General features: G+C 42.5%; 1 protein-coding gene across 2 annotated transcripts in view; it reads right to left on the bottom strand.

Moving 5' to 3' along the window:
• Positions 1-7,078, bottom strand: part of CACNB2 (calcium voltage-gated channel auxiliary subunit beta 2) — a 243,637-nt gene extending 236,559 nt beyond the window's left edge. The window contains exon 1 of one of the 2 annotated variants that reach the window (XM_075211922.1): positions 6,513-7,078. In XM_075211922.1, the coding sequence (XP_075068023.1) occupies positions 6,513-6,593 (81 nt within the window). In that variant the 5' untranslated portion in view covers positions 6,594-7,078. The remainder of the gene's footprint in view (positions 1-6,512) is intronic. The other variant, XM_075211925.1, reaches the window with a different exon arrangement.
• Positions 7,079-13,885: the final 6,807 nt, after the last annotated feature.

The following is a 13,885-nucleotide window of genomic DNA, read 5'->3' as shown; positions in this document are numbered from 1 at the left end:
ATAGTTGCCATGCCGACAATTCAATTTCTTCTAGCGATGAAGATGAATAATTACATAGAAGCCTCATAGTACATACTGTAACTTTCATGCAGTCATCAATAGCTCACCTCCACAATGCAGCAGTTCTCAGCTATTATAAGACTTATAGGTATTTGCTGTTAACTGTAAACACTTTTTGCTGCAATAATGTCATAGACATTGCCATAAGGGTGTTTACCCACTGAGTATTTCCCAAACGTGATCTCCTACAACAGTGGTCAGGGGGTGGTCAATGGAGGACCCTCCATTAACCCCTTGTGATCAGTTGCGGTGACTATAAGTGAAAAGAGTTGGTCGCATCCAAAAGATGTTGCAGTACTGCCACCGCCCACGATCGCAGGTACATGCGGAAGTGGGTACGGTGTCATTGAAGCCAATGGGTTCTATTCCGATACATAGCTACATAAATTGCTACTTTTTTTTTTTTTTTTACTTTTCCTTAAAATGTGAATGTACGTAAAGCCTACCTGCAGCCTACATTACACAATGGGAAGTACTTATAGTTTACTCCTTTATACAACTGTAGTCCATTCTAGAAGTCTAGTAGACATCTTTCCACACTTTCACAAAGTAATCGCATAATACAAAGTATAGGCACATGACAGTAGCCAGTTTGCTATTAAATCTAATCCTTATTGCTTGAGCCAGTTGTTTGGGTTCAGTTCTACAGATCTCAATGGGAGTAGTAGTTCTGGTCTGGAATCGTCTCTAAATTAGCCATCTCTTTGCCTCAAGTTATAACAGAAGCCCCAAAGGTATCAGTTCTCTCTCTGGGACTAGATCATCTGCGAACAGTTATGGACAACCTTTCCTGTTCACTTAAGCAGTCAAAAGGGAAATATCTTAGTTAGAGGAATATTTCATCTTTATTTGTTTATGATTGACGGAATTATACTTCTCAAATTCACTGGTAGTTGGGAAATCAGCAGGAAATCTATTTTTGGCTCTTTAAGGCAGATGAAGGAAAACTGGATAGTTGGGTATTCCAGGACCTGTACATATGCTTTATTAAACTTCCCAGAAGTCTTCCCCACATAAACAGAATGAAAACATAAACTTTACAAGATGTTTTACATAAAATATCCAATTTAATCTACAAGTATAAAACTTCATAAATGAAATTAAATTTATTGTAATGGTCACTTTTTGGCTGACTTCATTGTTCCAATATTGTGGGAGCCTTATGGAAAATAAACTCCTGTGCTGCACCACGTCTCTACCCAAACTCCTGTGCTGCACCACGTTTCTACCCAAACTCCTGTGCTGCACCACGACTCTACCCAAACTCCTGTGCTGCACCACGCCTCTACCCAAACTCCTGTGCTGCACCACGCCTCTACCCAAACTCCTGTGCTGCATAAGACTCTACCCAAACTCCTGTGCTGCACCATGACTCTACCCAAACTCCTGTTCTGCACCACGTTTCTACCCAAACTCCTGTGCTGCACCACGACTCTACCCAAACTCCTGTGCTGCACCATGCCTCTACCCAAACTCCTGTGCTGCACCATGCCTCTACCCAAACTCCTGTGCTGCACCACACCTCTACCCAAACTCCTGTGCTGCACCACGACTCTACCCAAGCTTCTGTGCTGCACCACACCTCTACCCAAACTCCTGTGCTGTACCACGCCTCTACCCAAACTCCTGTGCTGCACCACGCCTCTACCCAAACTCCTGTGCTGTACCACGCCTCCACCCAAACTCCGGTACTGCACCACGCCTCTACCCAAACTCCTGTGCTGCACCACACCTCTACCCAAACTCCTGTGCTGTACCACACCTCTACCCAAACTCCTGTGCTGCACCACACCTCTACCCAAACTCCTGTGCTGCACCACACCTCTACCCAAACTCCTGTGCTGTACCACACCTCTATCCAAACTCCTGTGCTGCACTACACCTCTACCCAAACTCCTGTGCTGCACCACACATCTACCCAAACTCCTGTGCTGCACCACGCCTCTACCCAAACTCCTGTGCTGTACCACGCCTCTACCCAAACTCCGGTACTGCACCACACCTCTACCCAAACTCCTGTGCTGCACCACGCCTCTACCCAAACTCCTGTGCTGTACCACGCCTCTACCCAAACTCCGGTACTGCACCACACCTCTCCCCAAACTCCTGTGCTGTACCACACCTCTACCCAAACTCCTGTGCTGCACCACACCTCTACCCAAACTCCTGTGCTGCACCACACATCTACCCAAACTCCTGTGCTGCACCACGCCTCTACCCAAACTCCTGTGCTGTACCACGCCTCTACCCAAACTCCGGTACTGCACCACACCTCTACCCAAACTCCTGTGCTGCACCACGCCTCTACCCAAACTCCTGTGCTGTACCACGCCTCTACCCAAACTCCGGTACTGCACCACACCTCTCCCCAAACTCCTGTGCTGTACCACACCTCTACCCAAACTCCTGTGTTGCACCACACATCTACCCAAACTCCTGTGCTGTGCCACGCCTCTACCCAAACTCCTGTGCTGTACCACGCCTCTACCCAAACTCCGGTACTGCACCACACCTCTACCCAAACTCCTATGCTATCTCTCAGCTGTCTCTGAAATATTTTTGTTTTATAAACTGCGTCAATAAGGGACAATTTTGTAATTAACAATTTTAAGCATGGATACAAAAATCTTATTTATTACCAAAGGGGCTCTTAATAATAGATATGCCTATTTCTCACATCTCTGTCACAATTTAGTTTTAGCTCTTCTATGCTCCAAATTATCTTGCCTATAGAATCTGAATATTGTATAATTAGCCACGGCCTGTTCTACAGAAGCAGTTTTACATGCCGGAATTTGCAGTTTCAACTGAAATGACTGCAAAACAAAATATTGTACAAAGTCAATTTAAAATGGTCACTGCTGTGAAGACCAACTACATTTATTTCAGGGTCAGTGAAACAGTAATAATAGGGTGACACAAAGACTGGGGGTCACATCTGGTCCTTGTGAATACACCCATGACACAATAATTTGTGCTTCTTTTTTGAAATGACAATGGCAATTATGGCTCCTACAAAACATAATATATAGCAGAATTTGTAATTAACCAAGTCAAAAAATGATCTTCTAGATAAAATGCAATTAGATTGTATAATAGAACATTCAGTGACAATACACTTGTGGAATGCATTATTAATAACTTCACCTAGTGATGAAAGATAAACTAAAAATACTAAATACAAACTGTGGTCTAAACTGCAACATAATGCAATAATATGTGTATGTTGCATATAAACACAGTAAATACATAAGCAACACGCACAGAAGTTGGATTAAATGTAGGATAACCTGTGGGTCACTGTGACATTAGTTTAACAGTAGTTCTTAAACAGTATAATCATATAAACAAATGATATGTTGAAAAAGAATTTATACACAAACAAAAGTACATACAAAAAAATATATTATACCCCATTCATACTGCACCAAAATCCTGGGTTTTTCCTGGGTCGAGCTGAAACGACCCCGGGTCTTGGTGCAGTATGAATGGTACAAGTGAAAAATGCTGGGTCTAAAAAGACCCGGGATTTATCGAGGGGCAATTCCCGGGTCAGAGAGAGAGAGAGAGAGAAAGAGATTATTCTTCTTCCATATTCCAGCTTTCAGCACAATGAAAAGTGCTCTGGTGATGAGTCCCACAAATTGCCAGGGCACAGACTTGTGCAGTATGAATGGGGTCAACCCAGGAAATTCCAGGGTCCAAGGTGCAGTATGAATGGTGTTTCTGTGCTGGGACGCTCCGAGCCCCGGCAAAAACCTGCCTTGAAAAACCCGGGATATTGCAGGGGCGGCAGTATGAAAGTGGTATTAGAAATAAGATAATGTATGCATTTGATTTCCATTTCTCAAGACAAATAATTTTCTAAACAATTGTAATAATATTCCGAACAGCAGCACAAAATACTGTTTTGTGGCCCTACGGTTTGTGAACCAAATTGGCGGCATTTGCAGAGGAACAGAGGTTTGTACCAGAAGTTTTTTGCAACTAGTTTTGCACTACTGAGCAAAAAAAACGAGATTTCATTCTGCGGGATTCTTGCACGAGACAGGGCATTTTTAGGGGGGGGGGGATTAAATTCCCCCACCTTGTTGTTTAGAGCAACGTGGGCCACGCTCAATTACCGTTAGTACGGTAATTTTAACGCACAGTTTTGCTCGTGGCTCCCACAGCTGCGAGCAAAAATCAGAGTTGAAATTACCAGTCAAACTTCCACTTCACAATAGGATTTGATTTTTGCATCAGTACTTAAAAGATTGGTACTCATCCTATTCTTTTAACGGGATGCATTTTGTCTTATATTACTTCAGAGAGAATGACATTTATAGATGCACTTTGACCATTATAAAACATAGTTTTAAACACACACAAATGTGCCACATGGAACAGAGACATGTTTAAAAGACAGATTAAGAGCATTTGTAAATGCATATTTAACTCATACATAGGGGTCAATATATTATCATGCAGTGTCAAAAAATATGCATCACTGTAAATCGCAGTGGTGCATAGATAAGCATAGCTGAAATGTACCATGCCGGGGGGTTCTCTGGGAGCCCTGGTGAAGTGACCCCTCTAGTGCAAACTGTTTTTCAAATTTACCGGCAGTGAATGGAGGAAGTGCTAAGAGCGTGTGCATATAACTTCCAGGGGTGAGGGATCCAGCAAAGCCGGAGAGGCTTCAGCTGGATCCCATAGAAAAATGAAGATAACGCCCTCCTGAGACTTTGCTACCTTGCTGCAAAATGCAAAGCTTTTCAAAGCTTGATGCTTTGCAGATCTGCACAGTCCACATATTAAGCTATGGGGACTGCGTTAAGAAACGTTAGGTGGGTTATGGCAGGATTGATTTCTCTTGCCAAAACCCTTCATACATTTTGGGATTTGCACTTTTACGGATAAAACTGCTGCCTTCTCAATTTTAATGGCTGATCACACTTTACTACATAGACCCCATAGATACAATGGGCCTAAGTGATTAAGGAAAGCAAAAAAAAAAAGGAATTACTTTGCACCTTGGCAAAACCATGTTGCATTGGATGGGGGGGTAAATTTAAAATGTGGGGACAAATTTATAGTTGGGATAGGACATGTCCTAGATCAACTTTATATATAAGTGTAAAAATAAAGCTCTCAAGTATTTGTGTGCTACATGAAAAAACAGCCAGTATTTACCTTTATGCGCAAAATATTTAACTAACTTGCACCCCTTGCATTGTAACATGGTTTGTCCTGGAGAACATTTACTCCTTTTTTTGTCTTACTTTCCTTAATGACACAGGCCCTGTGTGATGTATATGCACCTTTACTTGCCTTTTAACATGTATTTTACCAGTGTGTACATAGCCTAAACAGGAAAACATTTTAGGAGAAAAATTATATTTAATGAAAGGGTTGGTTAAGTGGTCCAAAGTTGGACTCTTGATGCATGTAAGGTGCATCTTGGTATACTCTGTGCACATCATCTAGGCACACTAATACAAAACCATGGTGTTTTGCTGTGCACAGCTGATGCACTTTGTAAATGAGGTCCTCAAATTAAAAATGTTGCAAGAAAAAAGTAAACGTGCATCCTACTGATCTTAGAGGGGTAAATTTATCAGGCTGCGGGTTTGAGAAAGTGGAGTTGTTGCCTATAGCAACCAATCAGATTCTAGCTGTCATTTTGTAGAATGCACTTAAAAAATAATAACTAGAGTCTGATTGGTTGCTATAGGTAACATTACCACTTTTTCAAACCCGCAGCTTGATTTCCCCAGAATCTTTCAGTTGCCCCCTTTTGCCATGAGACTGGTGTAATCAGTACAATCACTGGGCTCCACAGTTTATACAGTGGGGAGTGCAATTATCAGCTGTGAATTTTTATTTATAATGAATCTGTCAACCTCTATCACTGAAAGATGTTGACACACACACTTTGCCGTAAATCAGTTAAACCAACGACTTCGCTATTTTGCTTTCGTGGAACTCCACGTGACCTGTTTACATGGCTGACACACTTTGTTGATAACAAATAAAAGAAATAGCCTCTCAGTGTGTGTGTGTGTGTTAGGGAAATTAGACTGTAAGCTCCAATGGGGCAGGGACTGATGTGAGTTCTCTGTACAACGCTGCGGAATTAGTGGTGCTATATAAATAGCTGACGATGATGATGAAATTAAACAGACTGAGGATGCTGAAGCTTAGGCAACTCGTGGCTATGCAGCTGTTGTCAAAGTACAAGTCCCATCATGTCTAGCCTCAGGGCTTGCTGTCACTTGCAGTTCCACAACAGCTGGCCAGCCACAGGGTTGCCTAATCCTATTGCACTTGATACAGCTGCTGAACTACCACGTTCATTAATATAATGAGAATAAAAAAAACTACCACCACATCTCAAGTGTAGCAAAGCATTACATCTTATTTCCCTGGATAAAAAATAAAATCCATTAAAACAGAAACGTTCTGTGTACCTGTATAGTGGAGTTCTCCAGTACGTCCATGTGGATCTCCTGTGAGGCTGAGTGGGTCTTGGACATGTTGTTTTGGACCATTTGAAAATAATACAATAAAAAAAAAGTAAACGCTAAACGAGAGGTTGAATTGTGGCAATAAAGGAGCCAAGCACCAGCTGTTGTTAGATCCAAGCGCGCCTTGTCTTTGTTAAATTGCCTGATATGGTATCATGGTAGAAGTAACATCAGCCGTCCAGTCCCTGGATGGCTTCTCTCCTCCGCGATCCCTACACAACCACTTCACTCCTTGTGACTTGTAGCAAGAGAAGCTCCAGCTGAGCCACCTCCCCGGCTGCCTATAGAGGGAGGAGTGGTCACCCTGCCGGAGCATTACACGGAGCACCGAGAGATGCTGGCAGATAATAAGAGGTGTCAGTCTAAACCCCCCCAAGTCGTGATCCAAAACTCTGCGTCCAGATCACTGCCTGCTGCCCCTCTCTACCAGCTCAGAATCCTGCAGGGCACTGGCAGCCAGGTCCCCGTGACGCATGTGCGCAGACACAAGTCAGAGTTACTGTGCCATAAAACCAGATTTCAGCACCCACTGCGCTTCATCGCTGAGAAAAGCCCTATTATGCGTTTAACAGCTGATCATCATGACCATGGCTGGGACAAAGCGATCCATCACAGGGAAGGAGGAAGGCGGAAGGCCAAATCGCAGCAGTGTCATTAAACGCAGGAGGTTTGCACATTATTTGACCAATGCATACATAGATTGATGTGTGTTGGGACTAGCTGCCCTGGAAGTCATGTTCTGCAATTAAATCACGTGGAGGGGAATGCTGTGAGATGTTGCAATAATTGTGGGATTTTTAAATGAACACTGATTCATACCGAATTACTGCATTTTAAAAACTCCAAAACTAATGTCTAAATCACACTATTAACTCATTTATCAACCTCTTCATCAAACGTGTTTGAGGCGGTGGTGTGGAATGGTTGCTACATGCTACAAACTATTGTATATATTTATATATTGTGTATAACAGGTGACAAAACGACCTGTAACCCATAGCAACCACACAGATGCTGTCCATTTTCTTATGGGGAATACAAACATCTGATTGGTTGTTCTGGGTTAAAGCGCAGCTTTTTCCCAAATTCATTTTCTCACATGATAAATCATTTTACTTTTTTTCCCCTTTAAATTGGCAGCAAGATATAAACCAAGCATTCGCAAAATTTCACTTGGATTTATGTTTTTTGCTAAATTTAACAGGATGAACATGCTAAGATTAAATCCGGATTATAGGTAGTGTTGAAATATTGGTTGAATTTGCATGATTGACATACGCTGACCCTCCCTAGTACAAATACATGGCAATGAGGATCTCACCACTATCCAGATCATTTTACAATATATCCATGTTCTTTGGATAATGCTAGAGACATTTTGTAGTTTTTCTCAAGGTGAAAATATATTATATATAGTGACATAAGCGCTGGAAAAGTGATTATAGGCAGATATGTATCTCACAGGCTCCTGTCTTGTACGTTTTAAAACCCCTAGGGAGATTGTTGTGTTTGGGAAAACTTTCTCAAAGTTTGTTGTCAGCATTAGGAAAAGCTGGTAAGGGTCCCTGGGGCATAAATGGAGACAGAAGGGTGGGCTCCATTTATAAGGCCCATTTCGGATTTTTCCAACCAGATAGCAAGTTGCTGGTAATCAGGAGTTGCCCCTGTAAGGTGCTGATAAAAAGGAGGCGGTCAGATGCTTTCTGAGAGTCACTGCAATGTATGACCATTAAGTGCTGTTATTTTGTATGTGTGTGGGACACAAGGTCCTCCACTTGAGAGAGGGTGTTTCTGTGTTCTAGTTAGTAACTGGACAGATTAGGGTTTTGTTTTGTTTTAAGATGGTGAATAAATCTAGCTGAGGCTACTTAAATCAAGACACTGGACTGGTGTGATTTATCTGGCTGGAGCGTGTGAAGTACAGCCCCAGGAAACGGTACCCTATCCCTATCTTATGACCAGTAGTGGAACTACCATTGTTGTAGCAGGTACACTGGGGCCCATAGAGATAATGGGGCCTTCTGCATGGACGCAGAGGATCAGGGGCCCCGGTTTCCTCCCTCCTGCCTCCCTGCACAGGGGTCCACAGTTTGCTATTTTCGCCTCTGCTTATGACAATATATATTATGTAGAAAACACAAGGTCAAAACATTATACCGTTATAAAATTCTAATGTCTCTTAATTAGTGGGTATTTTTTTTTGCACAGTTTCACAAATGTCAAGCAGAAAGCAGCACCCAACCCTAGTTTACCTGGGCTGATAAGTGACAAAAAACATTTTCTGCTCTATCCATGAACTGTTGTACAATATCACATCAAGTCTCTGTGCACTAAAATCTTACCGTAATGATGTCCATTTGATACTCTCTTTGCATTCTATTCATTCTATGTACAGGTTAGGTTAGATGTGAGTGTGAAGATGTTGGGTATTTGGCATAATTATTTGATTTTGTTTCAACTCATAAATACACAGAAAATTGCAAATGAGAAAACAGATTGAAACAAAGTTTTCCAAATGGCCTAGAAATGTCGGGGGTTTTATTTTATTTTTTACTTTGCATTACCTGGGATGGACTGGCTAACTATCTATCCAGTGTCAACATTATCTTTGTTCATGATTTTTTCTATTCAACTCCATTTTTTGCTCTTCACACCGCTGTTGCGGTTGGACAGCATTGTCCAGACAGGGTATTTTTACCATTAGAAAAACACTGTAAAATGCATATTTTTTCTGAACTGTTCTCCTTTTTTGGTCCATTTTTGTAAGAAGAAAAAAAGGATAAAATACACTGAAAACATACTTAAATGTAATTACCCTTACTTGTATTCTATGAAAACACGTTTACATAAATCATTTTTATCTAAATTACTATTTAGGAACATATGCATTTACAAATTATTATTATTATTATTAACTTGAATTTATAGATTGTGGTTCCAAATGTAATTTCACCATGAATACCTAATAATTGTGTATATATAAACTACAGGAATTAAAGAGTTTGCATTATAGCAGGATTATCAAACAGCTCTTTCATTGAAAGAGACCACGAATAGTCACACTGGCACATCATAATACTTAACAGAAAATGGTCTTAATCTCAGGGCCATCTTTTCCATTGGGCACGATGGGCAGCTGCCCGGGGGCCCCACAGGCAAGTGGGCCCCATAGGCAGGGCTCTTAATGAGAATAAATAATCCTGCAAAAGAAAAAAACCTGCAAAAAAACCTACAAGGGTCACTGAGCAAGTACATCTATCTATCTCTATCTTTCTATATCTATATCTATATCTATATCTGTATACATCTATATATCTATATCTAGGGGCCCCGGTGCACTGCTTTGCCCGGGGGCCCATAATGTTGTTAAGATGGCCCTGCTTAATCTGAAAGGTAAAAGAAAAGTTGAAAAAATAGCTCAAACATTCTCATGAATGTCCCCATGATCCTCACTATGCAGACTTAGCTAATAACATTATTGCTAATTATGTGGCTGTTTATTAAGCCTTAAACTGCACAGAAATGGCTGTTTTTGCATGGTTTAGATATAATTTAGTGTCTTAGTTATTATTATTATTATTATTAATTTTTATTTATAGGGCGCCACTAGGTATCCGTAGCGCCGTACAGGGACAAACAAAGTACAATACAAAGGTGAGACAGCACGATACAGTAAACAAAATGCACAGTAACTCCGAGATCTCAAAGCACAGCTAGCGGGGCGGGGGAGGGGAGAGGGGAAGGTCCCGCATACGGCGGAGCCCAAGAGGGCACGGAGGGCAGGGAAACCCCCAGAGAGGAGAGGAGGGAGCAAGAGGGAACGGGGAGGAGGAGGGCAAGGTAGCTGGAGAGCAGAGTTAAAAGACAGGAGGAGAGATGACCCTGCTCAAAGGAGCGTACAATCTAAGGGGTGGGGTAGACAGACAGAGAGACACGAGGGAGGGAGAGAAGGAGGATAAGGGAAGGGGAGTGAAGGGGAAGAGGCAGAAGATTTGGTAGGGAGTTAAGTGGGAGACTGGAAGGCTTTAAGAAAAAGGTGGGTTTTTAGAGCCCGTTTGAAACTGGACAGATTAGGGCAGGTTCTGATAGAGGGAGGGAGCTTGTTCCAGTGGAGGGGGCAGCGCAGGCGAAGTCTTGGATACGCGCATGGGAGGAGGTGATCAGGGGAGAAGAGAGGCGACGGTCATTGGCTGATCGGAGAGGGCGGGAAGGAGCATGAATAGAGAGGAGGGTGGAGATGTAGGGTGCAGTGGAGTTGGCGAGGGCCTTGTAAGTAAGAGTGAGAAGCTTGAAGAGGATTCTGTAGGGGAAGGGGAGCCAGTGGAGGGATTGGTAGAGGGGGAGACAGACGAGGAGCGGTGAGAAAGGAAGATAAGCCTAGCGGCTGCATTAAGAACAGATCGAAGGGGAGCGAGATGAGAGAGGGGGAGGCCAGTAAGGAGGAGGTTGCAGTAGTCCAAGCGGGAGATGATCAGAGAGTGAATAAGACATTTGGTGGCATCTTGGGAGAGGAAGGGCCGGATGCGAGCGATGTTACGCAGCTGGAAGCGGCAGGATTTCGCAAGAGAGAGAATGTGGGGGCCGAAGGAGAGAGAGGAGTCGAGGATGACACCAAGGCAGCGAAGTTGGGGGACAGGGGAGATAGAGGTGTTGTCGACAGTGATAGCGAGGTCAGCAGGGGGCGAGGTATGAGAGGGAGGAAAGACTATGAGTTCTGTTTTGGCGAGGTTGAGTTTGAGGAATCGAGAGGACATCCAGGAGGAGATGGCAGAGAGACAGGCGGACACCCTAGAGAGGAGGGAGGGAGAGAGATCAGGTGAGGAGAGGTATAGTTGAGTGTCGTCAGCGTAGAGGTGGTAGTTGAGGCCATAGGAGCTGATGAGTTCACCCAGGGAAGAGGTGTATAGAGAGAAGAGTAGGGGTCCCAGGACGGAGACCTGAGGGACCCCGACTGGAAGGGAGGACGGGGGGGGGGAGAGAGAACCAGATGTGGTGATGGAGAAGGATCGGTCAGCAAGGTACGAGGTGAACCAGGACAGGACAGGGCCGGAGAGGCCAAAGGACTGGAGGGTGTGGAGGAGGAGGGGGTGGTCGACGGTGTCGAAGGCTGCAGACAGGTCAAGGAGGATGAGAAGGGAGAAGTGGCCCCTGGCTTTAGCAGAGAGGAGATCGTTGGTGACTTTAGCTAGGGCCGTTTCAGTGGAGTGAAGGGGGGTTAGATTGTAAGCTTGCGAGCAAGTCCTTCTCACCTCTTTGTCTGTATTACCCAGTATTGTTTATTACTGTGTTTGTGTACTGTGTTTAATGGAATTTGCTGGCGCTATGTAAATAAATGATGATGATAGTTATTTACCAAAAGCCTAACACAGGAGATATCATAGAATTATTGCCTTATACTGCATAATTCTCAATGAGGACTGAGGTCATGGCCAATTTATCAAGCCCCGAAAAGCTAGGCTAATGCCGTCTGAAGAACATTTATTCCCTACGGGGAGAGCATCGCAGATGAGGGTTATCTACCGAAAATGGCTCTGCACATGCGTGACTTAAGGTCGCTGATGCGCATTAAAGACACCGAGTCAGATCACGGAGTTGTTAGTATAATCAAGTCATCACCGGGACAGCCTCTGATCAGACGCTTTGTTCCTCGATGATTTTTGTAATAAATGTCTGCGGTATATCATACCTTATCGTTACGATTTTAACGGGGGAAATGTGGCCCTTGATAAATAGGCCCCTAAGTTTTAATATTATTATTGTGAACAGTTCTCTGTTCACCATTCATTATTTATACAGATCAGGGAACATTCCCTTGAGAAAGTCCGGTGTTATGAAACGCGTTGGGTCACTCCCCTTAATCACAGTGCCAGGCGTGCGTTCCACAATGGTAGGCATGCGAAACCCACTATCTGCTGATGGCACAATAAGGAATCATACCTCTCCGTGCACTGTGCATCCGGTCTAAAGTCTCGTCCGCAAACACAAATATATATTACAGATTATTTACGATAGAATACTTAGAAGGACCATTATAATAGCCACAATTTTACCTTTTGAATACAGTTTGGACTCTAGCCGTCAGTCACAATCAGCTCACTCATCAGAACAATAGACAATTTTGTGACGAATACCCTAATCAATATCAGTGACTTTCCTCACTTGCATCTGATCTCTCAAGAATTTTCACAACCTTCAATTGTTTAATTTAACATTTATTGGTCACATGTTGTATGACGTGTTTTATACTATGACCATTAATGCATTTTTTAGTGTGATATAGTATTTTTTATGAATTTTTAAAAGTGTACTGTTTACTGTGGAATAATTGATTCATTCTGTATATTTATTCAATAAATATTAGTGATTTTAGATATACATGATTCTAGGTGTATACATTATATATACCCAAACACTGTATATCCTATTATATCATCTTAGACATATAGATTGTACAATTTTGCAAGTCAATGAGCCCCTCACTATCCTTGGTTGACATTTTTAAAACTGTTTCACAAACTATAGATATATTTATTTCTTTGTTTAACAATAGTATACTTTTTAGTAGACATCTTAAAGCTATTGAAATAATTTATTAGAAATGACAATCTCCTTCTGTTCCATCCATAGGAGAACTTATGCTATTGGGTCTACAGTATTGGCCTACAGTTCGATTTTCTTGGGATTCACATCACACATCTTTTATTATTGTTTCAAACAAATAAAAAGTAATAGTGACGATTCAATAAAATGTGGTGCGCAAATAGTTAAAAAATTGTTGTGAATTCTGATTTTTGCCTTCAGGCCAACCTTTTGAGTTCTTATGAATATCAGAGCAAATCGGTTTTCAAATTATTCTGCAACCTAGCCATGTGTCACAAAGCTGATTAACATAATTTAGGTCTCAGACGAAAAATATGAAGAACCCCTAACCTAGTGAAACCAGGCTATATTGTAACCAGATTAGGGCAGAAAAAACAAAGAAAATGTCAAAATGGACACCTTGCCTGTCCGGCACTAACTAAACAAACACAAACATCCTCTCTCCTGCAAAGGACCTTGTGTCCCACACACATGAAAAATATAGAGCTAATTGGTCACAATTTACAGTGTCTCTCAGGAGGCATCCAACCTCCTCCCCAGGTCTGAGAGAGAGGATATTGCCTAGAAACTTTTTATCAGCAACTTGCAGGTGCAACCATTAGTCAGTCTGCTGGGAAATCAGAACAACTGTAAATGGAGCCCAACCTTCTATCTCCATTTACACCCTAGGAACCCTTACCAGTTTTTCCAAAAGCTAAACATACTCTTTGGGAAGC

The sequence above is a fragment of the Mixophyes fleayi genome, chromosome 5 (genome assembly GCF_038048845.1).
Source record: "Mixophyes fleayi isolate aMixFle1 chromosome 5, aMixFle1.hap1, whole genome shotgun sequence".
Lineage (NCBI taxonomy): Eukaryota > Metazoa > Chordata > Amphibia > Anura > Limnodynastidae > Mixophyes > Mixophyes fleayi.
This window is presented reverse-complemented; position numbering and strand designations above follow the sequence as displayed.